The sequence below is a fragment of the Myotis lucifugus genome, unplaced genomic scaffold (genome assembly GCF_000147115.1).
Source record: "Myotis lucifugus unplaced genomic scaffold, Myoluc2.0 scaffold_28, whole genome shotgun sequence".
NCBI classification, from domain to species: Eukaryota; Metazoa; Chordata; class Mammalia; order Chiroptera; family Vespertilionidae; genus Myotis; species Myotis lucifugus.
In genome coordinates, this window is record NW_005871076.1 from 8,409,829 (window position 1) to 8,435,395 (window position 25,567).

Consider the following 25,567-nt stretch of genomic DNA (forward strand, 5'->3'; position numbering starts at 1 on the left):
GGCCGCCCGGCTGACCACAGGGCAGGCCGAGGCCGAGGCCCCCGGAGCTGATGGTGTGGGGGGGGGGGGGGGAGACATATGTAAAACTTTAGACAATAAATAAATAAATAAATAAATTTTAAGTTATTATTGAAAAAAAAATTTTTTAAAAAAAGGTCTGTGAAGATGGATCTGGGAGTGGGAATAGACTACAAAACAGGTCCATGGATATTTTTAAAGGGATATGGCAATGCTCTAAAACTACATTGTGGTAATGGTGTAAAACTTTATACACTTATAAAAATTGTTGAATCATGTACTTAAAATGGGTATATTTTATGGTATATAAATTATACTTCAAGAAAGGTGTTTCTAAACAGTGGCCAAGAAGTTAAAAAGAAGCAAACAAACAAACAAAAGAGTAAGAACAGCAAAATAAATATACCTCTGCTGGATATACTGGGCATAATCTGAGGAATCATATTATTGCTTGTATCCATAGGCTGGGAATTATCTTGACCCATCTGATCATCTGGTGGCATATAGGCAGGAGGAGGGGTATCAGCTAAGAGGAAAAAAATGAGACAAGTTAAAGTCCCCAAAGAATAGTTAAAGTCTTCATCCTGCTCAAAGTTATTCTAAAAGCATTTAAAAATTCATAAATTTACCAGCAGGGTTCATTAATGAGTATCACAGACACACAAAAATGCAGATGCTATTTTAGGGCAAGGAAAAAGGAAAAAAGACCCAACCATTAGCTACTGAAAACCTACCTACTGTAAGTCCACATATATTTGGGACAATCCAGGATAGTAAGATCAGTGCTAAAATTCACTAACATAGAATTCAAGGTCAAGAACTTTGCCTTTATTTGCTTCGAATAATATGCTCCAAGAAACTGCAACCACTGGAAATCAATCTGAAGGAGATGATTATCCTAGTAAGGGTATGTATCTACGGACACTTTTAAATTATTAAACGCATCACATACTGTATACTGTTTTCAAAACTGGGGGGAAAAACTATGCTGCTTCAAAATTTGCCATCAATACTAAGAGCAATTGTCTAATTTTCTGCCATGTACTAAAATGGCTGTTGTACCCTATTTAATGGCTAGGTAATTCTCTCAGGAAACTGAATGTTACTAGAAAATTTTTTGAGTTCCAACACTCATGTCTGAAATTCTTTGCAAAGCTACAGCTATAATTCTTTGTCTCAGAAACTATAAATACTGAATGTAATTTTTCTTTCACCCCAAGGTTTGTACAAGAAATATTTTGAGATAAAGATACAATCAAAACTGAATCTAGAGAAATACCAATCAGAAAGGATATATGCACCCCTATGTTCATAGCAGCACAATTCACCATAGCTAAGATTTGGAAACAGCCTAAGTGCCCATCAGCAGATGAGTAGATGAAAAACTGTGGTACATCTACACAATGAAATACTACGCTGCGGTAAAAAAAAAAAGAAGGAACTCTTGCCATTTGCAACAGCATGGATGGAACTGGAGAGCATTATGCTAAGTGAAATTAGCCAGTCAGAGAAAGATAAATACCACATGATCTCACTCATTTGTGGAATATAGAGAACTACATAGACTGATGAACAGGGACAGATCCAAAGACAAAGAAACAGCGATCAGACTATCAATCCCCAGAGGGAAAGTAGGGGAGGGTGGGAGTAAGGGGAAGAGATCAACCAAAGGACTTGTATGCATGCATATAAGCCAAACCAATAGACATGGACAACAGGGGGATGAGAACATGAGGGGAGAGGGGGGCGAGGGAGGTTAGGGGTTAATGGGGGGATGAGGACACATTTGTAATACCTTAACCAATAAAGAAATTTTAAAAAAAACAAACTGAATCTAGGACAAAGTATGAAAATTAGCTTTTGCAAATAGTACATAACAGCAAGTTAAAGGGTTGATACTTAATTCCTCTTTTAAAAAAGAATATGCTTACATATGACTCCACATGCACTAGGCATTCAAATATTTCACAGAGTGACATAAGATGTGTTTGTACATGACATTACCAAAAGTTAGAAACTGGATAAATTATAATCTACTTACCTTTCTCCAAGTAAATCAGTTAACCAGTCATCTAATTAAAGATGACTGGAATTCAATTTAACCTTCCAAAGTATAAAATGATTTGACAAACAAAGTAGTAAAGTTTAAAAAGCACAAACATTCCAAGTCAAAGAAACTTGGGTCTGAACCCCTAACATTTATTAGCTGTGGGACCTGAGGCAAGGTACTTAAACTCTTGGAGTTAGTATCAATTTATTTTTCCATCTGTTAAACAGAAATAATATCATCTCACATGCTGTTCTGAAGATTAAATTTAATGTAATGTCTTTTATCACAACATCAGTTATATAAAAGGCACTCAATAAACGGGACTTAGTATTATAAATTATATGAAAATATGTAAACATGATATTTGGCAAAATAAAATCTAAAACTCTTCTGTAAATCAAACAGTTACCAAAGAATATAGTCAGAAGTAGCTAGATCTTGACAAAGAACAGTTCATCCAGAGAGTCAGCAGTATAATAATTGTTGATCCTCAGGGATTATTTTTTTGTATCGATAAAATAAATTCTTACCTGGGAGCTGAAATGGACTTCCTGGTCCAGAACTTGCTGGGGAGTTGGGATACGTGCTGCTAGCAGGGGAAGGGGGATAGGGGCTATTTGGAGATAAGGGGAAAGGAGTGTTGTTGGGCTGATGGAACGAATCTGGAAAAGTTGCATTTTGTGGCATGTGCGGTTCATTGTGGCTCAGGTTTCTAAACTGAACCAAAAGGCTGTGTTGTGGATTGAATTCATTATGACGAGGCACTAATACTGGAGGTAAGACTGAAAGACAAAATCAAAAGTTATCTATCAGCAATGACTAAAGCAAATATCCCATGCACATTAAGGGGTATATAGAAAGGATTCAGGGAAAACTGTAAACCTATTAAACAATTCACTTGTAGGAAGTACTGCTTTGTAGAACCTTGAATCTATTTACATAATAATTAAACCCAAAACCCTGTAAGCATTCAGCATGTATAAAGTACTCTGGGAGACAGAAAACCCAGAAAAGATACCACTCCTGTTCTATAGGAGATAAGGCATATTTTAAAACAACCATATTACAAAAAGTTTAATGCAATGAGAGTTCAACAAAGGTGAGTACTTCTAGCTGGCAATGAATCAAACAAAATATTGTAGAAAATACAATATCTGATTGGACCTTAAAGAACTAGGAGGATTTCACATGGAAGTGCTAAGGGTGGGGAGAATCAAGGAGGAGATGGGGAGATTCCAGGAGGGAGGTAAGAAAGGATAAAATAGTTGGCCTAGCCACTGAACCAGGAAGCAAGACAAGACTGAGAGATTGAAGTTGATTGAGGTTAGCTATAGAGATGTCCTGAAAGCCTCCATGTTTCCAATTTTTAACATTTCATGTTTCTTTTTTCTTTTTTTATTGATTTCAGAGAGGAAGGGAGAGGGAGAGAGATAGAAACATCAATGATGACAGAGAATCATTGACTGGCTGCCTCCTGCACGCCCCCTACTGGGGATCGAACCCGAAGCCGGGGCATGTGCCCTTGACCGGAATCAAACCTGGGACCCTTCAGTCCACAGGCCCACGCTCTATCCACTGAGCCAAACTGGCTAGGGCCATTTCATGTTTCTTAGTTTGAGAGATCTCACATTTTATGTTCTTCGGTAAAGTTTTCCCTACTCAAATAATAACCTTTCTTACGTAGAAGTCTTCATTCAAAGTCAGATTTCTAAATATGACCATAATGAAAATATATACAACAAAGCCTAAACATTTTAAGAGATACATTTTTTAAAAACATAAACTTTAGCCTTAGCCGGTTTGGCTCAGTGGATAGAGTGTCACATCGGCCTGCAGACCAAAGGGTCCTGGGTTCAATTCCTGTCAAGGGCACGTACCTCAGTTGCAGACTCCTCTCCAACCTGGAGGCAACCAGTCGATGTGTTTCTCTCACATTGATGTTTCTCTCTGTCTTTCCCTCTCTTTTCCACTCTCCCCAAAAATCAATGTTAAAATACCCTCGGGTGAGGATTAACAAAAAAAAATTTTTTTTAGAAAGATAAACTTTATTCAAACATTCACTTTCTCTAAAGATACAAGTGATCAAGCACTTTCAAATATCTTATTACCTTTCACTAGCAGTGGTTCTCAACCTTCCTAATGCCGCAACCCTTTAATACGGTTCTTCATGTTGTGGTGACCCCCAACCATAAAATTATTTTCGTTGCTACTTCGTAACTGTAATTTTGCTACTGTTATGAATCGTAATGTAAATATCTGATATGCAGGATGTATTTTCATTGTTCACGACCCACAGGTTGAGAACCGCTGCACTATAGGAAACAGAAACAAACCTAATTTCTTTAAACTTATTGTACCAATTCATGTCTTTTACAACTTTCCTATATTTGTCAATGTAATTTTACTTCTGAAAATCTCTTTGACTCTGACATCATTCTGCAGCAATAAAATCAATGTTTTTAAGTTTATTAGATCATACTTCCCTCCCTAGAAGCAGGGATGTACCTGAGGAATCAGAGGCTCTTATTTGTACTGCTGGGTTTTAGGGGGCAGGGGAGTGTCTCTTTTTATTTTACTGAACTAGTACTGTAATTATGTGCTTAACATCTGTTTAAAATTGTTTTATTCTAATGTATATTACCAACTTTTGTCCCACTCACAGAACGATGGGACAGCTAGCTGCCATGGAGAGTAGGGAGGGCATTAGATAGCAAAAATGTCTATGTTTAGCTAGCTAGCAATCTGAAAGATTTAATAAAATAACTACTTAAGTATTCAATCCAGTAAGGATTTCTGCCTTACTGGAATTGAAGCAGCTTTCTTATATCATTCTATCCCACTCTCATTCCCCTTCCCCACAATAAAGTTTTATTAAAAGTTTTTGGTTAAATTAATATCCATTGTTTATATTATATATAAAGGTCATTCATTGTTGAGCTAAGTATGTCCTATGATCATATTTTTTCATGAAAAGTGCTTTATCTACAGCTTTGTTCCTTCATTTGCTTAATCATATTTACCACTAATATTTCCAGAAGTCCAACAGATCAAATTCCTATCAACATGTTTTCCAGCTGTCACAAAATAAACAAAAAAATCCACTGATTCAATTTTTTCCCCTGAATCCTCCATCCTTTTGCTAAAATCTAGACTAGTTGCTACTTAAGTTTCTTACAAATTTGAAATCCTTGGACTTCCATTCTCTTCTCTTCTGTTGGATGTCATTTCCTGGACCTCATGTTCCTCAATTAACTTCCTAAGAAACAGTGTGTAAATTTTGAGTCCTTGCATATACAATAAATCTTGCCTTTTGTTTGTCTGCAGATTTCAGAATAGAAAACTTTTTCTCTCTGAATTTGGGGGGCAATGCTTCATTTTCTTCTAGAATCCAGAATTGCAGTGAGAAATACAAGAATCTCATTTCCAGCCCTTTGTATATATCCTGTATTTTCTCTCTGGGAGCTTTTAGAATGTTCTTTTTATCCATGATATACTAAAATGTCATGTGTGGGTCTGTTTTTATTCCCTCTTCTGGTTGTTCAGTCACTGGGCCCTTCCAATTTTCAGTTCTGAAAACTGTTCTAATAGTATTTTTTTGATAACTTTCTCTGTTATATTCCCCTATACTCTATTTCCAGGGTTATTATTTTATTATGATGATATTTAACTTGAACTCATTCTGAACCAGTTAGTGTTTTAATCTAAGCAGTTTCCATGCATTAACTTATCTAATCCTCCTAACAAAGCTATAGGGTAGGAATTATTATTCCCATTTCACAGATGAGGAAACTAAGTTACAGAATGGTTAAGTAACTTGCCTGTGGACACACTAGTATATCGATAAAACCAGGATTCAAACCCAGAAAATCTGGTTCTAGGACCCAGTCTTACCACTAGACAACACTGCCTATTAGATTAAACTCTGATCCACTTGAGGTGGCCCTCTATTCTTTTCCAACTATCTTCCATCTTTTTAATTTTTGTAATACTTTCTGGCTCCACTATATAGTAGCAATGTGACCTTATATAAGTTTCTTTCCTTAGTTTCCTTACCTGTAAATTTATTAAGTTTTTAAATGTTAGTACCATTTTCTAACCCTATGAAGAAATAATCTCATAGTATCAGAAAAATACTCAGTTCATAAGTACTCAATAAATGTTCATAACTATTAGTTACTACTTCTACCGCTTTATTAATACTAGTACCGTAAAGTGATTCATCCTGTACCATAGATTCTTGATTAACTTGCTTAAGCATACCAGAGCTATGCCTCAGTCTTTTCTATAAAATGAACCATGTCTGAGAAAAATTGATTACAAAAAAAATAAAACATTTCTATAGGGGGGTTACAAATCACACCCTAGCTATGGGGGAATACACTAAATTCCTATACTTTATTCCATCAACTCCTAGAAAATATCAAGCTAGGAAGTTTTTCAAACTACACTTCTCCATTAAATCCTCACATCATTCTTTCTTTGTCAATTCCTTCAGGCTACAGATTTCTTAGGTTCAATGAGAAATTGAGAATCACCTCAAATATCAATTGGTAGATCTAAAGCTCTTAAACTAAACTTTCCCTGACAGCACCATCATTGCTATTCTTTTTGCTAGTCTACACATCCAATGTTATTTTCATAGCCTTTTTGCCATACTGGGCTTATATTATATCCATGTGAAACCCAGTGTGGCACAGAGACTCCAGGGTGACCACCATGATTCCCATTTCTGTGCACCATTCTTGCATAATCCCCTCCCTTTGAGTTCATTGCCTGTGATTTGCTTCTAACCAACAGAATATGGCAAAAGTGATAGGATGTATATAATAAAATTCCATAAGAATATAATACCCTCCCAGCAAAAAGATCCTCTCTTTCCTACTGGCTTTGAAGAAATAAGCTGTCATGAATGTGAGCTACATATGAAGAGGTCATGTGGCAAACAAAGGAAGGTGCCTCCAGCTGACATCTAGCAAGAGTCCAACAGCCTGCAAGGAACTGAATCCTGTCAGCAATCACATGAGCTGGCAAGCAGAGCCTTCCCCAACTGAGCCTCAGATGAGATCTAAGCCCTGACCAACACTTTTGATTACAGCACTACAAAGGACCCAGTTAAGTTGTGCTTGGAATCCTGACCCACAGAAACTGTGAGATAATAAATGTGTGTTAAGCCACTTAGCTTTTGGTAATTTATTATGTAGCAGTAGATAACTAATGCACCCAGCTAGTATCTCAGCTTATGTAATTCATTCATTACAAAAAAATACTTACTAAGCACAATCTATAAAGTGCCAGGTAATAACACTATTCTAGGCACTGGGGATGCAATGCAGAACGAGGCAGAGGAAGGTCCTGCTCATGTCAGTCAATAAACAAAATAAATGTCTAACATAGTGTCAAGTAATGATGGGGTTATTTGAGTAAGGACAGAATGGAGTGAGAAAATGTGCCATGAAAAGATCCCGGGAGAATAATACTATAAGAACAAAGCCTAGATGCAGGAATATGGCAAGTCCAAAGAATAAAGGAAGTTTGACAGGTCAATGTAGGGTCTTATAGAAATCTGTTTTAAGTGTGATAGAGAGCCTTTAAAGTATTTTGAGCACAGACTGGCATGATTTGATATATTTTTTTTAACTATTACTCTGGCTGCTATGTAGAAAACAGAATGGGTTGGAGAGGGACAAAAAGAGGCAGAGAGATCAATTACAAGACTACTGAAGGTAAAAGATGATGATATTCTATATTGGAACAGCAGTATTAGAGATGGTGAGAGATGATACTATCAACATATATTCTAAAGATATAGCAAACAGCATTTGCTCATAGCTCAAATACAGGACTTAAGAGAGAAAAATAAAAGATGACTTCTAGGTAGCAATTACATGAATACTGGTGCCATTTACTTCAATAAGGAAAGCTGGGGAAATAAATGATTTGGTGGGGGGGAAATCAAAAGTCCTATTTAGACATTAAATATGATATATTTATTAGACATATTCAAGTGGAGATATCAAGTAGGCAGCTGGATATAAGAATCTAAATCTCAAAAGAAAAGCTGACTTTGGAGTTCTAAATGTTAGCATGAGCTTATAGATGGTTTTAAGACATGTGACAGCATGAGAGCTCTAAGAAGAAAGATATAGATGGACAAACTGTCCAGAGACTGAGTCCTGTAAAAATAGGAAAATAAACCAACAAAGAGACTAAGCACAAATAGGAAACTAGTGTTTAAGAAGCCAATAAAGAAAAAGTTTTGAGTGAGAGGGAAGGAGAGCAACTGTATCAAATGATGTTGGGAGGGCAAATAAGATGAGGACTGAGAATGACCCATTTACCTGTAAGAAGGCAGTTACTGGTGATCTTGACAAGTCAAATGGTAGAGAAGAAAGACTAACTGGAGAGGTGTCAAGAAAGAATGGAAGGAAAGTAATGTGAAGATAATAAAAATGGAGACTCCTCTAACAGAACTAGAGGACATAGTGCATAAGATTGCGTGTGAGTAGGTGTAACTGAGGTCAAAACAGGAATTCTTTTTTAACTTTCATTTTAGGATGGGCAGTATTATGACATGCTTATATGCTCTCACAAATAGTCTAGTAGAGAGGAAAAATATAAAGCTGGGGGAAGGTGTGACAACTATAAGAACAAAGTTCTTAAAAAGACAAAAAGGAGTGGGTGTAGTACGTACATGGAGCTTAGGCCCTAAACAAAATAGAGACAGGTCATTCACTGGAATGGTAGAGTTACATATAACTGACTCCTTAACAATGAATTAGAATAAGCCACTTGGGAGCTATATTATCTATATACAAAAAACTGAATTCAAAATCCAGTATTCCTTCTAAGATTAAAATCTGTAAGAAGGAAAATACAAGGCTAATATCACCTTTTAATTACTAAATCCAGTTAAATGCAAATCAGGAAGAGAGAAGTCTTTTTCATTCTTCTCAAGGGGTAAAACCTACCTGGACTCTCCACTCTCTTATAGTGGTACGGGTTGATACAAACTTCTTTTTGCTTAGATCCAAAAGGAAATTCACAAATATCCAATGGTTTTAGCTCATGATGACTCTGCAAATCAGGCCAGCGCCAAACACGACAATATATAACGTGGGGTAAGCCTTTTCTGTGAGAAACCTGAAGGCGTCCGTCTAAAGATCTGGGAATAGTGACACATTTGCTCGGCTGTCCTGGACTGCTCAAGGCTTTCTCCAGTTCCTCCATGGCACCCTTTTTCTTTTTTAGCTTTTTCACCAAAGCATCGACTGCCTTTTCTGCCCATTTCTCCTCTTCATCACCTTGCTTCCAGCCCAACAATCGCTTTACTGCTGGACTAGTAAAAGAAAACAAGCTGGCCATTGACGTCATTTGATATAAATCTTCAGAGACCTTCTTGCAACTCAAAGTCAATGGCTACTGAGTGAACAGATCACAGATGACAAGTTATACACAGGTCCTAAGCAGAAGCTCCAATTTAAAAGGGAAGAGTGACATTTATCTTCATAAGTGCCATAAGCTTTTTCACTGGTTCAAGTCCTGAAAGAGAAAGGGGGAAAAGGATAAAATCCCTAATTTAAATGAATGCAATTAACATACATTAAAAATCAATATAACTGAAAAGTATGTTATTTTTAAGTAAGAGCAGAAAAGTAAAACAAAAAAATCTAAGTCTAGATAGAAAAATTTTCTCTAAAGTCCTGTGACCACTCAATTCCTTCTTCTTAACATGAACAAATAATTCACAGGCAATGCCAAATGATAACCAATAGCAAAACCAGGTTGCTCTATTTTCTATGTATCATTAAAAAGAAATAGCCTCTAGATTTTGATTCTTTTAGTTTCAGGCTAATAAGCCCCCAAATGGCCTGCTAAGGTTTGATTCTGAAGTACTTTTCTTTTTTGAAACGCATGTTACAAGCTACGTCAATTCTGAACATGATATGTCCTGATCCGAACAAAAGTCTTAAGAAAATCTAGCTCTTCCCTAAGGTCATTATTCTCTTTAAAATGTTTCACAGACTTATAAGGTTTGGGCAAAAGCCATGGTCTTATTCAAATCACATTATTAAATGCAAATTATAGTAACAGTTGTCATAAGATAAAATGTACCAAGCCCTTAAATAAATCCTAACACACATAATTGCCAAAAAAATGGGAAGTATCTATTTTTAGAACTAAGAATTCTATATAATAAAAGCCTAATATGCTAAGTGTCCAGTCAACCAGTTGGCCGTTCAACCAATCAAAGCATAATATGCTAATGATATGCTAAGGCTGCTCAACTGGTCACTATGACATGCACTGACCACCAGGGGGCAGACACTCCAACCAGTAGGTTAGCTTGCTGCTGGGGTCCGGACGATCGGGATTGAACGAGATGGGCTGGACACGCTCTGGAGCCCTCCTGCAGTCCCTCTCTGGCTGGTCAACCTCCCGCGTCCCTTTCTGGCCCCGATTGTGCATCAGTGGGGTCCCTCGGCCTGGCCTGCACCCTCTCGCAATCCGGGACCCCTCAGGGGATGTCGAAGAGCCAGTTTCAGCTCGATCCTGCAGGAACGACCGGTTGCTATGACGTGCGCTGACCACAGGGGGCACGTTCAACGCAGGAGCTGCCCCCAGCCCACAGGCCCCAGGCCAGCCAAGGCAGGTGCCAGCAGGGGCCCCCATTTGCCCTGCTGGTCGCCCCACAGAGGGAGGCAACCGGCAGTGATGGCGGCGGCAGGGAGCGGGGCCAGCGAGCAGGCACCAGGCCAGCCAAGGCAGGTGCCAGCAGGGGTCCCTGATCGCCCCACCAGTCACCCCACAGATCGGCCCTGATTGCTATCCAGGACTATGGATCCTACCCATGCACAAATTTTGTGCACCAGGCCTCTAGTACTGAATATATTTAAAGATAATTCAAAGTTTAACCGAGAAAAGGACAGTTTATAATTTTATAATTCCTACTGCCTTCTGTGATATTTTAAGCACATTAACTTAATGAACCTGCTCCAGGCAGACCACTACTCTGCACCATTAAGAAGCTCTTGGAGTTAATGACAAGAAGAAATGATGTGCAGTGGCACTCCACTGATAAGAGTGGGTACAATCCCCTGTGGTGACTACACAGCCAACGACAGACAATGAGCAACCAGTGAAGTAGCAGAAGTAATGTTGGAAAAAAGGTATCAGTAATAGATACTTTATAAACTGAAAAGTGCTATTCAAATGTGAATTATGATCATTAGTATTCAAAGGAGGAAGAGTGAAGATTTCAAAGACTGGTTAGATCTTATCTCAGGCTAACATACCTACCACTGTACTACACACACTTTCTGATCCAACCCCAATCCCTGCACCTCTGCTCATCTGTGTCTTTCAAGAAAATATTAGTCATCCTTAATGATAAGCTCAAATCCATTCCCTTTTGTAAAGAATTCCTTTACTACTCCACCCTAAAGAGGCTATGGCCATTTATTATACTTATTATAATTAATAAATAATATCTGAAATGATAAAAACATATCTTAACTTCCCAAATGGAATACAAAATCTTCCCAGGAAGAAGTCCTCAGCACCTGGCACTATGCCATGTGCCATACCACATACTAAGGGAGTATATAATGAATGGCCATTGATTTTTCTATCAACTGTACCTTGCAATTAAAAAGATAACTTCAAATTTTAAGTCCAGGTGACTAAGATAATGACAATTCCATTAACAGAATTAAGGATACTAAGAAAGTGGCTTAGTCAGCAGAGAAGATGGTTAACTCTATTGGGAAAAGGGACATGACTGGAGATATAGGTTTAGCAAAGAAAAGATGAGAAACAGATTTAAGATTTTGTACAAAGAGCTGAAACAGTAAAGAAAATGTAGGTTTTCAACAGAATGAAAAGAGCAGCAGGTAAATACCCAAATATTAGGGAATATTCACTGGTAGAAAAGAGAAGAAAGAGTTACTGATAAAGTATCACTATGAGGAAGATCTTTGAACTACATACAAAGATACTGTGGAAGATTAAACACAAGAGAGAGTTTAAAAAGAATGTGAACAAAGAAAAGGCCAATGACTTCGTGAATGGTGAATGGTGATGTCATTAGTTAGACTTCAAGAGATTGGCTTCAGAAAGAATAAGGAGTGTCAGATTTTAAAACCTAAGACTCTAAGATTTGTGCTTTCTTAAAACTAGTACTAGGGTCCTGGCCAGTGTTCCTCAGTTGGTTGGAGCGTCATCCCATGCACCAAAAGGCCTCCTGTTCAATTCCCAGTCAGGGTACATAACCACCTTGTGGGTTCGATCAACAGATGGATGTTTTTCTCTCCCTCTCCCTTCCTTTTTCTCTAAAATTAATTTTTTTAAAAATAAAAAACTAGCACTACGAAAAGGGTAGGGACAAATCTTACACTCAACTCTTTAAATATGGAAGGATATAAATTTACCCAACTACTTTGGAAAATTGTTTGACAATATTTATTGATACTAAACATAAATTCCTAGGACCAAACTATTCCATTCCTAAAAGACATGATGGATCTCATAGATATAATACTGAAGAATTCAGATACAAAATATTAAACATTATATCATTCCATCTATATAACATTCAAAAAGAGGAAAAACTAACCAATGTTTAATATGAAGTACAAGAGAGACTCTTCTGGGGAGCTATAAATTTTCTGTATCTTTACATAAATGTACGCATATGTAAAAGTTCACTGAGTTATACACGTAAGATTTATATACTTTATTATAAGATATACTTCAATATAAAAAAAACTTTTAAAAATTTACTAGTGAGCAGATCACCTATAAAATTAGTTCGTATTCACTAGCATCTCCCTCACCATAAACCATGAGTAAAACTGCAAATTTGCAAAAACTATAAAATTTCACAAAGTTTATTAAAATGATAGTAAAATTTTACCCTACTACTCTACATGCAAATAAGTTAGTTTCACAGATACTGACCAAGTACATGAGACTCCTGGGTCAGAGACAAAGGACTTTGTTACTCATGGCACAGCAAGCAGCATTAGCATCAGATTTGCATTCTCTTTGCCTGGAAAACCCATGGGAGTGATGCACTATGGCCCAAATGGATGGTACTCCTGTAGTGGGTTTGCAGTGATGAAGAACAGACCTTCAGGAATTTATCACTTTTGTAGTGATTGGTAAACAAGCCTATTGTTTGTAGAGAAAGAATAACTTGACTATCAAAGGATTAACCGATGTTTTTGGGAAAAGCAATTTACATTTTTATGGATATTTCTGCAAAAAAACAAAAATCCTCTTAATGTCAGCACCACTGCTATATTATGCTAAATTATTTTGTGAGAAGAAAGAAGCCTATCCATTCACACTTGATTCATTTGTTCGTTATAAAAGTAATGCATGTTTATAACTATAAACTAACGTTTACCCAAAATTTTAATTTTTCAAGATAAAGTCACAATCAGATCTTTTAGTCACAATTCAGTATGACATACTGATCTGCATTTTAAGTTGTTTCATTTTAAATGAGCATTTTCCTACACCACTTATCATTAGTTCACAAAGACCTAAGTGTAACATGAGCTTTTCTTAAAGACTTAATTATCATTATGAACCTGTTACTGTGCTGTGTTGGAAATCCACTTTAGAAAGCATGGAGAATAGGATGCATTGTTACTGACATGGGATGACGCTCCAACCAAATGAACAGATGAAAGTGCACGAATGATTTTGAAAAGGTAGACTTTTAGAAACAACTTTCTTCAAAAAAAACAGTTATTTCAAGGATTTCAACAGCATCTTTTCCTTGGTTATGAAATAATTTCTCATTAAGTATAAAAAATCAATTGCTAAAGCAAAGAAATAATATTCCTTAGAGGAGGAGGAGACAACTAACATTTATTGAATACTCACTATGCCAAGCACTGTTAAGGGTTCAAATTCTGGATCTAACACACCTGTATCCTCAGTCTTTCCTATTTTATATAATGAATGTAAGTTCTAAGAATTAAATGAGATAAACATTTAACTCAGAGATGTTAGGAGGTGACAAAAATTGCAGCTTTTCTTTTCTCCTCTCCCAAAGTCCTTTCTGATGATCCCCATCACCTCCCGCCATTATCTATTGCTCCCCCCCTTCTCTTTTGTTCTCATTTCTTTGACTCCTCATTTTTTGCCTCCTCTTTCTCCATTCCTCATAGCTTCTTCCACATTCCTCAGTGCTGGTTTTGGAGAAGCTTAACTACTACCTAATGATGTATAAACTAACTAATGAAAATGCACTTTTCTTCTACCTCCAACAGGACCCAATTAGCACACAGTGTGCAATTTGTATCTTTAGTATTTTCGTGTGCTCCAGTGCTTTCTTACCTCTGAGTTCTCTTCAAGTAGAAGGGAAGATACATTTTGACAGCCCAGATATTTGAGACAATGCTCTACATGAAAACCTGACTTCTGAGAGAATTCCTGCTTGTGCCTCTGCCATCCTCATCCTGGGTCACTAACATAGTAAAGCTATCCTGAAGTACACCACTGGGAATAATATATGTTATTGTTTTTTAAAGGTGATGTATTTAGTTCCTAAGAAAACAAACAAACAAAAAAAAGATTTCAAGAAACTTAAATCATAGATTTTCTTTTGCAATAACCTTCATAAGAAGCAACTGTAAAAATTACTACTTGCAAATATTAAAGCCTTATTTCAATAGCACAATTAGGGATAGAAGACAAATTCTATTTTCTCTTTTTTGCTCTTACAGAGGCTATACTAAACCAACTTTTTAGAATATAAAAAAAGTCTGAATATCATTGAATCTTTCCTTAAAAGCCAAGTCTTGTTACAATGACAGTGGGCTAACCAATAAATTAATAAAACAAAAGCAAACGAAACTGAACAGTGCCCAAGACATCTTTCAGGGAATTTCTATTTCTAGCTTAAAAACCAGAGAACTCCCCCCCCCACCCCAATCTAAAATCCCATTGAGAAATAAATACACAGGACAATCTGTGTACGGTGAGTCAGTCAATTATCAATATTGCAGTTTGAGTGAATATAATAAAATCTAGTGATCAAACACTATCACACTTAGACCTATAAACAGAAAATAATGCAAGAGGAATTATCCCAAAATAACTGAAAAACAGAGGAGAAAAAAGGTAAGAAGATTATATACTTGTGAATAAAACTGCTTAAGAAGAATTAACTGTGTTGTAAATGACTAGAGACAGACAAAAAGTGGAGGACTTAGCAAGTATACAAAAAGCCAAGCTCTGACAGGCCCCCGTCTCCCCCAAACACACACACACTACATGGAGGTGAATAAAATTCCCTGAAAGACTATGAGGATACAATTAACCATTTGTGAACCATAAGATTAAAGCACCACCACAGAATAAATGCCAAGCAGGGAAAGACTGAATTCAAGGCTAAGGAGTCAGGCTGCTGGAAGTAATCCTATGTGCAATGTAGAGTTCCACCTCAGCAGAAAGATATGTTCAAAGAGGCATTTGAAGGAGACAAAAATGGAAGAAAACGAAGATGGAAAACATAGTAGTAACCCCAACTATGAAAGGAAGATATACAAGGGTGGTGGTACACAGAACAAGGTAAGTGATGAAAGTAGAGATATAGATAAGGAATGTGTGAGAGACATTACAAATAAACAATCAATAAGACTTGGTGACTACCTAGAATAGAAACAGGGGCAAACAAAAAAGGTAAAGTTTAAAATCTGAAAGAATAAAGATACACTTACCTAAACAGAGGAATTCTAGTTAAAGCCAAGATGAGGTAAGAAGCTGATGGTGGAGGGATATAAGGAAGCAAGCACCAATGCAGCTTCAAGAAGATATGACATTAAAGCTCATGAGAAAAGGAATGAATATGCATATTTGGGGGATCATATGAACAGAAGTGAGAGTTGAATCTATGAGAGTAGATATTTAAATTTATTCAAATTTTACTGGGTACCTAATAAGCCAGGAATACTCTGTGCTAGGAACTCAGGATTAAAGAACACTATCTGTAACTTCAAAGAGCTTAAAGAGTAATGGGGGAAAAGAGAAGGTGCAATGAAGAGCTTAATATACTGTTTAGCACATCACTTAGTTTCACTCTAGACTTACTTCCATATGATAGCTAACTGAGACAGAACATTAAAATACAGAGTAAAAAATATGTATACAAGCCCAGAAGGCCAGTAACTGATGTGCTTCTTACATCAGAACTTGGAGAGACTTAAACAACTATGCTTGGCCTTTTATAGTTGACCTCTGGTTTATGAAAACCTGATGAGATGACTCTCACATTGATATGTTTTGTTATTTCGTAGAGAAATGACCTCAGCTAGAAAGAAAACTGTGATAATAGTAAGATTTAGAACTTGCTGCATGTGTTAGGTTCCCTGAGTTCTGAAAAACTGCAACTATTGATAGAACAATAACACAGAACAGTATCTTGGAAATCCAAAGAAATGCAGTGGTACCTCCGCCATATATGAAAACCTTATAAAATTAATAGATTACATGCATTACAAAAGAATCTATCACATTACAAACATACACACTCACACATACATCTCTGATTTCAGCTTAAGCATTCCTTCTTCAGGGAAGCCTTCCCCGAGCACCCTGCCTAGGTGACATTCCTCTATTATATCACATACCTCTATTTCGTAGCACTTATACCTTTATTTTTACATCTATCTGTCCAGCTCTGCAAGAAAGTAAGTTCTGGCCCTAACCGGTTTGGCTCGGTGGATAGAGCATCAGCCTGTGGACTGAAAGGTCCCAGGTTCGGTTCCGGTCAGGGGCAGTACCTTGATTGCGGGCACATCCCCCGTGGGAGGTGTGCAGGAGGCAGCTGATCGATGTTTCTCTCTCATCGATGTTTCTATCTCTCTATCCCTCTCCCTTCCTCTCTGTAAAAAATCAATTAAAAAAAAAAGTAAGTTCTGGAAGAATGTAAATGAGAGCAGCCATATCTGTTTTCACTCGTCGTTATAAACCGAGTGACACATGTGCTCAGTAATTATTTGTTTAATAAATGAAAGAGAATCTGCATAAAGAGTTTTGAAAGGATATTAGTGGGGGGGGGGGCAGGGCAGGGATACAAAACACTTTCTGCTTCACACAATTCTGTACTTCTTAAAATAAACATGTACTTTTGCGTAGTCAAGGGGAAAAACAGATTTTAAAACCAAAGTATAGCTGTACCTCAGCTATATTAAAATACTTACTAAAGAGGGCTTACATTACAAGAGTCATTCATATTTCAAAAGAATTCCCTTCATTATATTTAGGGTTATACAAGTTTAGAAGCTGAAATTTAAGAGAAGTTGATTGGAAACTAGGGTAAAATACTTTCTGCTCTGAATAAATATTAGTAAGAATTCATTTTTCCAAAGCATTTCTCTTCCTGCCTGGAAATGTCTTTTGTACCTCAGATATGTTACAAATGCCATTCTCTGCCTGGACCACTCTCCTCAAGCTCCAACCACTAATTTCTAGACCTCTCATCATTTAGGCCTCAACTTTAGCTATGTTCCCAGAGACCTTCCCTGACCACCCTGTAACCCTACATAAATACTATGTTCATCTCCTTCACTATATTAACCTATTTGTAATTATCTGTTGGTTTACTTGATTTTTGTCTCCTACTAGAATGTAATATTTAAGAAGCAGTATAAAGCATATTCAGAGAACTTATTAAATTCAAGTTATTCATTCAAAAGTACACTTATTGAGGTAGCATTCTAGGAGCTGGGAATATAGAAGTGAATAAAGAAGACCAAATCCTTGTCTTCATGTAGTTTACATTCCAATGGAGGGAGACAGACAACATACAATAAATAAGTGATACAATAGGGTTTGTTAGGTGAAAAGCGTGACGGAGAAAAATAAAGCAGAGGGCGGGGGGGTAGAAAAGGCATGCTGTGGGAGAGGTATAATTTTCAATAGGTTGGACAGGCCTCACTGAGGTGTTAACTGAGTCAAAACTTTAAGGAAATAAGAGCCAGGCAGATATCTGAAGGAAAAGCATTACAGGCAAAGGCAACACAAAGATCCCAAGGTGGGAGCACACCTGGCACACTCACATTACTACAAGACCGGGGTAGCCTGAGAATAAAGTGAACAAGGAGGGGGAAATAGGAGTGGGGTTAAACAGGTAGTAGACACAGACTGGTCATACTGGATACAGTAAGGACTTTGGCTTTCACTATAAGTGAAATTCAGACCCCATTTGAGAGCTCTGAGTGGAAACATGACATTATTAAACAACTAGAGGCCTGGTGCATGGATTTGTGCAACAGTGGGGTCCCTCAACCTGGCCTGCAGGCTGACACCGGCTCTCTGACATCCCCCGAGGGGTCCTGGATTGAGAGAGGGTGCAGGCCAGGCTGAGGGACCCCACCGGTGCACAACTGGGGCTGGGGAGGGACTGCGGGAGGGCTCCAGGGCACGTCCAGCCCATCTTGAGCAGTCCTCATCAGCCGGACCCCAGCATCAAGCCAACCTACCAGTCAGAGCGTCTGGCCCCTGGTGGTCAGTGTGCGTCACAGCTATTGGTTGAACGGTCGAACAGTCGGACACTTAGTATATCAGGCTTTTATTATATACGATTACTCTGGCTAATGTGTTGAGAATAAACTGGGGGGATGGGGTCAGCAAGGGTAAAAAGCAGAGGGACCAGTTCAGAATTACAGGAATCTAGGTGAGATGATAATGGCTTAGATCAGGGTGATAGTAGTGGGGAGGTGAGAAGAAGACAATTTCACATATATTTTGGAAGATAATAGATTTCCTGATAGAACAGATAAAGGGAATGTAAGAACAGAGGAGTCAACAGTGATTCCAAGGCTCCTGAAAGGATGGGATTTGTCATCAACCGATTTCAGGAATGCTAATAACGAAACTGAAGAAAGATCAGGAGTTATATTTTATGTACATTAAATGTATGAATAAAATGTTAAGCTTCACCAGGCTTCCAATTCAAATGAAGTCATATTAATATCAAGAACCCAAAGGCCCTGTTCTTACCTGGAGGTACCTGAGTAGGACCTCCTGACCAACTCCCATAAACACATACAAACCACCCTCAACACTCTCCTATAGACAGACAGACACAGAGACACATACTGCTACTGCTCATGCCCAAATTTCAGAGGTAAATTCATAGCAACAACTACTACACTTTCTGCTCCAACATCTCTCTAATTGTTTCAATCCAAAATAGAAGGCAAACAAACCAATTCAAAAACCTCGCCCAACACTTTAGCCAGAACAAAATCTCCTGAGCATATCAACCCATGAAAATAAAGGCCCATATGGGTCACAACCCACCATCTTCTCAGCCAAACCTATACAAACAATTGCAGGATGGGGTTTAAAAAACAAATTACTCATTACCAAAAAATTCAGATTCATTAGGTGAAAGTAGGGTCCTATCTTCCACATTTTAACAAGAGTCCCAAGTTACATAGCAGGTTTGAGAACCAAGGACTTTAAGATCACCTGCAATAGAAAAAAGTCACTTGCCTATATACTAAATTCAAGGGTAACTTTTCTGTGGTTGTTGTTGGTAAAACTTAAAAAATATCTTTCCCTTGTAATTCTAATATCAATAGTAGTCACCAAGTATCAGCAAGAGAAGACACCCCCTACCACCACCATCACTGTCAAACCAATCTTAGACCCAGGTCTATAATTATGACAAAATATGTAAGCCACAATCATGCTGCAGGCAGAGAAGATAAAGAAACCAAGAGCAAGTTTACCCACAAGGTCTCCTAGATTCAGAAATCTTATTCTTTAAGGAAACATTTATAAGGAAGAGGAGATGAAATCACATGAGCATCAAAACCATTTTCCTAGAGAAACACTTAAATCAACACTTTTACCCAATTTCCCAATTTCCCAAGGCATCAAAAAAGTGTTCATAGTGGATGAGAATTATTCAAAGCTGAACTCATGGTCCCTCACACTTTTCACAGCATAATTTTCTTGCCTAGCCTCTCTTTGTGCCCACACAAGTCTATACTTTTTTATCTCCCACATCCAGACTTTTGCTTCCCAGTTTTTAATCACTCTTTAAAATTCATCTGCTCCTCTAAGTCCTCTAATTAAGCAGAGCCTGATCTAGATATATCACTCACCCCCACAGAGCCTGCAAGATTCCCTACATTACTACCAGATGGATTCAAGTATACTTGTATAGGCCTGTAGGCACAGGAATAGACACAGGGCTGGTCAATCTTTATAGTGCTTTCCTTTAAATTATAAAATCATCAAGGATGGATACCAAATCGTTACATTACGTGTCTCTAGCGCAGAAAGTGCTAACTTGTGTACACAAGAGATATTCCAATGTTTTATGAAGATGTTCCACAGATACCTCATGTGCACCCCAGAGTCCAAGTTACCTAAAAGAAAAGATCACAAATATGACTCTGGATACCTTTTCAGCTCTAGGTAGCATTCATGTAATTTATACTTTCAACCCCCAAGAGTGGAAATGGTCAGTGAATTAAGCAGGCACTCACTTAAGTGAGCAGTAAGATGTGAATAGGGGAAAGAAAATGAAAGGCTAGCTTTGAAATATTTCTGCAGTGCCCCCATTTCCTGGGAACATAAAAACCAGAATAACTAGATCTCAAGTTATACAACCTACCAGATAGATGCTAGGCAGATCCTAACACATCATGAAAACAAAACTGAACAAAACAAAACTTGCCTTGAAAGCACCAACCATATTCTGAGGTCATAGTTAAATCTGAAAAGTGTGAGACTTCCCAGGACTCCAGTTGCTATGCTCAGAGAAAGGTGGGAAGGTGACACCAGTTTTATTTTTCTCACTATTATTTTCAGTAATAACAAAATAACATATATGGAAATCAAAAGAAAAAATTTAATTGAAACCTAACAACAGATCAACCTATTTCCAAATTTCTACAGACTATACCAGTCTGTAAATTATATATACATTATAGGCAGAGACTGGTGTACCAAAGAACTCAAGAAAAAAAAAAGACTTGTTTACAAAATGTACTTTAACAACTAGTTTCCAAAAGTGAATTACAATTATAGTAGTGCACACACAGAACTAATAAAAAATTCCTTAAGATAGAGCAGAAAGAAACAAAATAGTCTAAAAAAACAATTCCAAAGATTAATGAAACCAAGAGCTGATTCTTTGAAAAGATAAACAAGATTGGCAAACCTTTAACCAGACTCATCAAGGAAAAAAGAGAGAAGACCCAAATAAGTAAAATCAAAAATTAAAGAGAAGTAACCACTGACACCAAAGAAATACAAAGAATTACTAGAAAATATTAAGAATAACTATATGCCAACAAATTGGACAATCTGGAAGAAATGGGAAAATTCCTAGAAACATACAATCTTCCAAAACTGAATCAGGGATAATCAGAAAATCTGAATAGACCAATTACAACTAATGAAATTGAAGCAGTAAAAAACAAACAAACAAATAAAACGCTCCCAACAAACAAAAGTCCTGGACCAGATGGCTTTACAGGATAATCTTACCAAACATTCAAAAACTACCACCTATCCTTCTCAAACTATTCCAAAAATTCAAGAGAAGGAAAGATTCCCACACTCATTTTACAAGGCCAGTATTATCCTATTTCCAAAACCAGATAAAGATACTACAAAGAAAGAAAAGTATAGCCCAATATCCCTGGTGAACATAAATGCTAAAATCCTTAACAAAATGTTAGCAAACTAGATCTAGTAGCATATTAAAAAGATCACACTCCATGATAAAGTGTGATTTATTCCTGGTATTCAAGGTTGGTACAATATCTGCAAATCAATTAAATGTGATACATCACATAAACAAAAAGAAGGATAAAATTCATATGATCATATCAATAGATGCTGGAAAAGCATTTGATAAAATCCAGCACCCATTTATGATAAAAACTCTCAGCAAAGTGGGAACAGAGGGGCACACCTCAACACAATAAAGACCATATATGATAAACCCAAAGACAACATCAAACTCAATAGTCAACAAGACATGGGCATTTGCTTTCACCACTCTTACTCAATATAGTACTGGAAGTCCTAGCCACAATAATCAGGTAAGAATATAAAGCATCCAAATTGGAAAGGAAGAAGTAAAACTGTCATTTGTATATGACATGATACTATATAGAGAGAACTATCTAAAAATGCCACCAAAAAACTACTAGAACTGATAAATTAATTCAGCAAAGAAGCAGGACACAAAATAAATATCCAGAAATCATTATTGGTGCATTTCTATATACCAATAATGAACTATCAGAAAAGGAAATGAAGAAAACAATCCTATTTATAATTGCATCAAAAAAAAACAACCACCACCACCTAGGAATCAATTTAACCAACAATGTATAAGACCTGTACTCAGAAAATCATAAGACACTGAAGAAAGAAACTGAAGAAGATACAAATAAGTGGAAGCATATACCGTGTTCATGGATAGGAAGAATTCATTGATAAAATGTCCATATTACCCAAAGCAATCTATACATGCAACACAATTCCTATTGAGATACCAATGGCATATTTCACAGAACTAGAACTAATATTCCAAAGATGTACAGGCCACCACAAAAGACCCTGGATGGAGCAGCAATCTGAGAAAGAAGAACAAAGTTGGACAAATCACTCTACCTGATATCAAACTATACTACAAGGTCACAGTAATCCAAACAGCATGGTACTGGCATAAAAACAGATAAAGATCGATGGAACAAAATAGAGCACCCAGAAATAAACCCACACCTTTATGGTCAATTAATATTTGACAAAGGAGGCAAGAGAATACAATGGGATAAAGACAGTCTATTCAATAAACGGTGTTGGGAAAATTGGACAGATACATGTAAAAAAAAAGAAGAAGAAACCAGACCACCTTCTTATACTATACACAAGAATAAACTCGAAATAAAGACTTAAATGTTAGACTTGAAACCATAAAAATCCTAGAAGAAAACATAGGCAGTAATATCTTGGACATTTCTCAAGCAATATTTTTCTAATGTATCTTCTCAGGCAAAGAAAACAAACAAAAATAAATAAACATATGGGACTACATCAAACTAAAAAGTTTTTGCACAGCAAAGGAAACCATCAACAAAATGAAAAGACAACCCACAAAATGGGAGAACATATTCGCCAATGATACATCTGATAAGAGGTTAATATCCAAAATTTATAAAGAATTTATGTAATTCAACAACAAAAGAACAATCTGATTAAAAAATGGACAAAGGGCCTTGACTGGTTTGGCTCAGTGGATAGAGCATCGGCTTGCGGACTGAAAGGTCCCAGGTTTGATTCCAGTCAAGGGCATGTACCCTGGTTGCGGGCACATCCCCACTGTGGGGTGTGCAGGAGGCAGCTGATCGATGTTTCTAATTCTCTATCCCTCTCCCTTCCTCTCTGTAAAAAATCAATAAAATATATTTTAAAAAAATAAAATAAAAAATAAATAAAAATAAAAAATGGACAAAGGGCCCTGGCCCACACTGCTCAATGGTTAGAGAGTGGGCCCCGCCTACCTAAGGGTCTTAGTTTGGTTCCCAGTCAAGAGCACTTACCTGGGTTACAGGTTCAATTTCCAGCCTGGTCTGAATGTTTGTAGGAGACAACCGATCTCCCTCTCTCTCTCTCTCTCCTTCCTTCCCTCTCTCCCATCCTCCCTCCCTCCTCCCCAATTCCCCCCGCCCACCCACTCTCTTTGAAAATCAATGGGAAAAAATATCCTCTGTCGAGAATTAACCAAAAAAAAAAAACTTTAAAAAATTGACAAAGTTGCTGAATAGACACTTCTCCAAAGAGGACACACAAATGGCCAACAGACATATAAAAAGATGCTCAAAGTCACTAATCATGAGAGAAATGCATAATAAAACCACAATGAGATATCACCTCACACCTGTCAGAATGGCTATCATCAATAAATAAATCAACAAACAACAAGTGTTGTTGAGGATGTGGAGAAAAGGGTACCCTAGTACACTGCTGGTGGGAATGCAGATTGGTGCAGCCACCATGGTGGAGAGCAGTATAGAGTTACCTTGAAAAATTAAAAATGGAACTGCTTTATGACCCAGCAATTTCACTTCTGGGAATATATTTGAAGAAATCCAAACCATTAATTCAAAAAAATATGTGCACCCCTATGTTCACTGCAGTGTTATTTACAATAGCCAAGATTTGAAGCAGCCCAAGTGTCCATCAGTAGATGAGTTGATAAAAAAAAAGCTGTGGAACATTTACACAGTGGAATACTCGGCCTTAAAAAAAGAAATCTTACCTTTCTGTGACAGTATAGATCAGTGATGGCGAACCTATGACACACATGTCAGAGGTGACACGCGAACTCATTTTTTTGGTTGATTTTTCTTTGTTAAATGGCATTTAAATATATAAAATAAATATCAAAAATATAAATCTTTGTTTCACTATGGTTGCAAATATCAAAACATTTCTATATGTGACACGGCACCAGAGTTAAGTTAGGGTTTTTCAAAATGCTGACACGCCGAGCTCAAAAGGTTCGCCATCACTGGTATAGCTAGATCTGGAGCGCATTATGCTATAAGCCAAGAAATAAGCCAGTCAGAGAAAGACAAATAGCACATGATTTCATTTATATGTGGAATCTAATGAACAAAATAAACTAACAAACAAAACAGAAACAGACTCATAGATACAGAGAACAGAGTGACAGCTGTCAGAGGAGAGGGAATTCGGGGGCTAGATGGAAAAGGTGAAGGAATTAAGCAAAAACAAAACACAAAAACACCTCATAGACAATTGTATGAAGATTACGGGGTGGGGGGGGAGTAGGAAAGAGTAAAGAGGGGATAAATGGTGATGGAAGGAGACCAGACTTGGGGTGGTGAACACACAATACAATACATAGATGATATATTATAGAATTGTACACTTAAAACCTATATAATTTTATTAACCAATGTCACCCCAATAAATCCAATAAAAAATAAATACCTTCTGAAACCACCTCCTACCAGAATGGAGCCGAAAATCTTCCCACCTAGCTGATGAAGGCAAAAATATATCAAAACTAAATAGCCTAGAACTATATCTAATTATTTATGGAAAAAAATTCTGTAATTATCTCATTTATTCAAAGGAGTAAAATGATAAAAGCTGTTAGAATATGAAAGTGACCTATAAGGTTGGGAATTTAGTTGATTCTAATAAAATTTTTAGCAGATCTTCAAAAAGAATTTTCTATCTTAACCCTCCAACTAGTAAACATACCTCTCAGATTCACAGTTCTAGACAATGGCAATGAACTGGATAATTTAGCACTAAAATTTTTAATAACTACTATCCTATTAACTTTTAAAGTGGAAAGCATGAATAGGCTTCCTGGGGTCATGCACCATCTTCCTTGGTGGGAAAGCACCCCATTTCTGTGCAGCCTTCTTGAGTCCTAATCTCCCAGATACTTTTTTCCCCATGATATTCAGGCTG

General features: G+C 37.1%; 1 protein-coding gene across 4 annotated transcripts in view; it reads right to left on the minus strand.

The window, feature by feature from the left end:
* The window catches only part of SMAD5 (SMAD family member 5), a 41,426-nt gene that overhangs the window by 12,597 nt on the left and 3,262 nt on the right, over positions 1 to 25,567 (minus strand). For 3 of the 4 annotated variants that reach the window (XM_006086557.3, XM_014453885.2, XM_023752143.1), the window contains 3 exons: positions 9,037 to 9,607; positions 2,599 to 2,850; positions 425 to 544 (listed from right to left, as the gene is read on the minus strand). In XM_006086557.3, coding sequence (XP_006086619.1) covers positions 425 to 544; positions 2,599 to 2,850; positions 9,037 to 9,439 — 775 coding nt within the window. In that variant the 5' untranslated portion in view covers positions 9,440 to 9,607. Of the gene's footprint in view, positions 1 to 424; positions 545 to 2,598; positions 2,851 to 9,036; positions 9,608 to 14,416; positions 14,572 to 25,567 lie in introns of those variants that run through there. The other variant, XM_023752144.1, reaches the window with a different exon arrangement.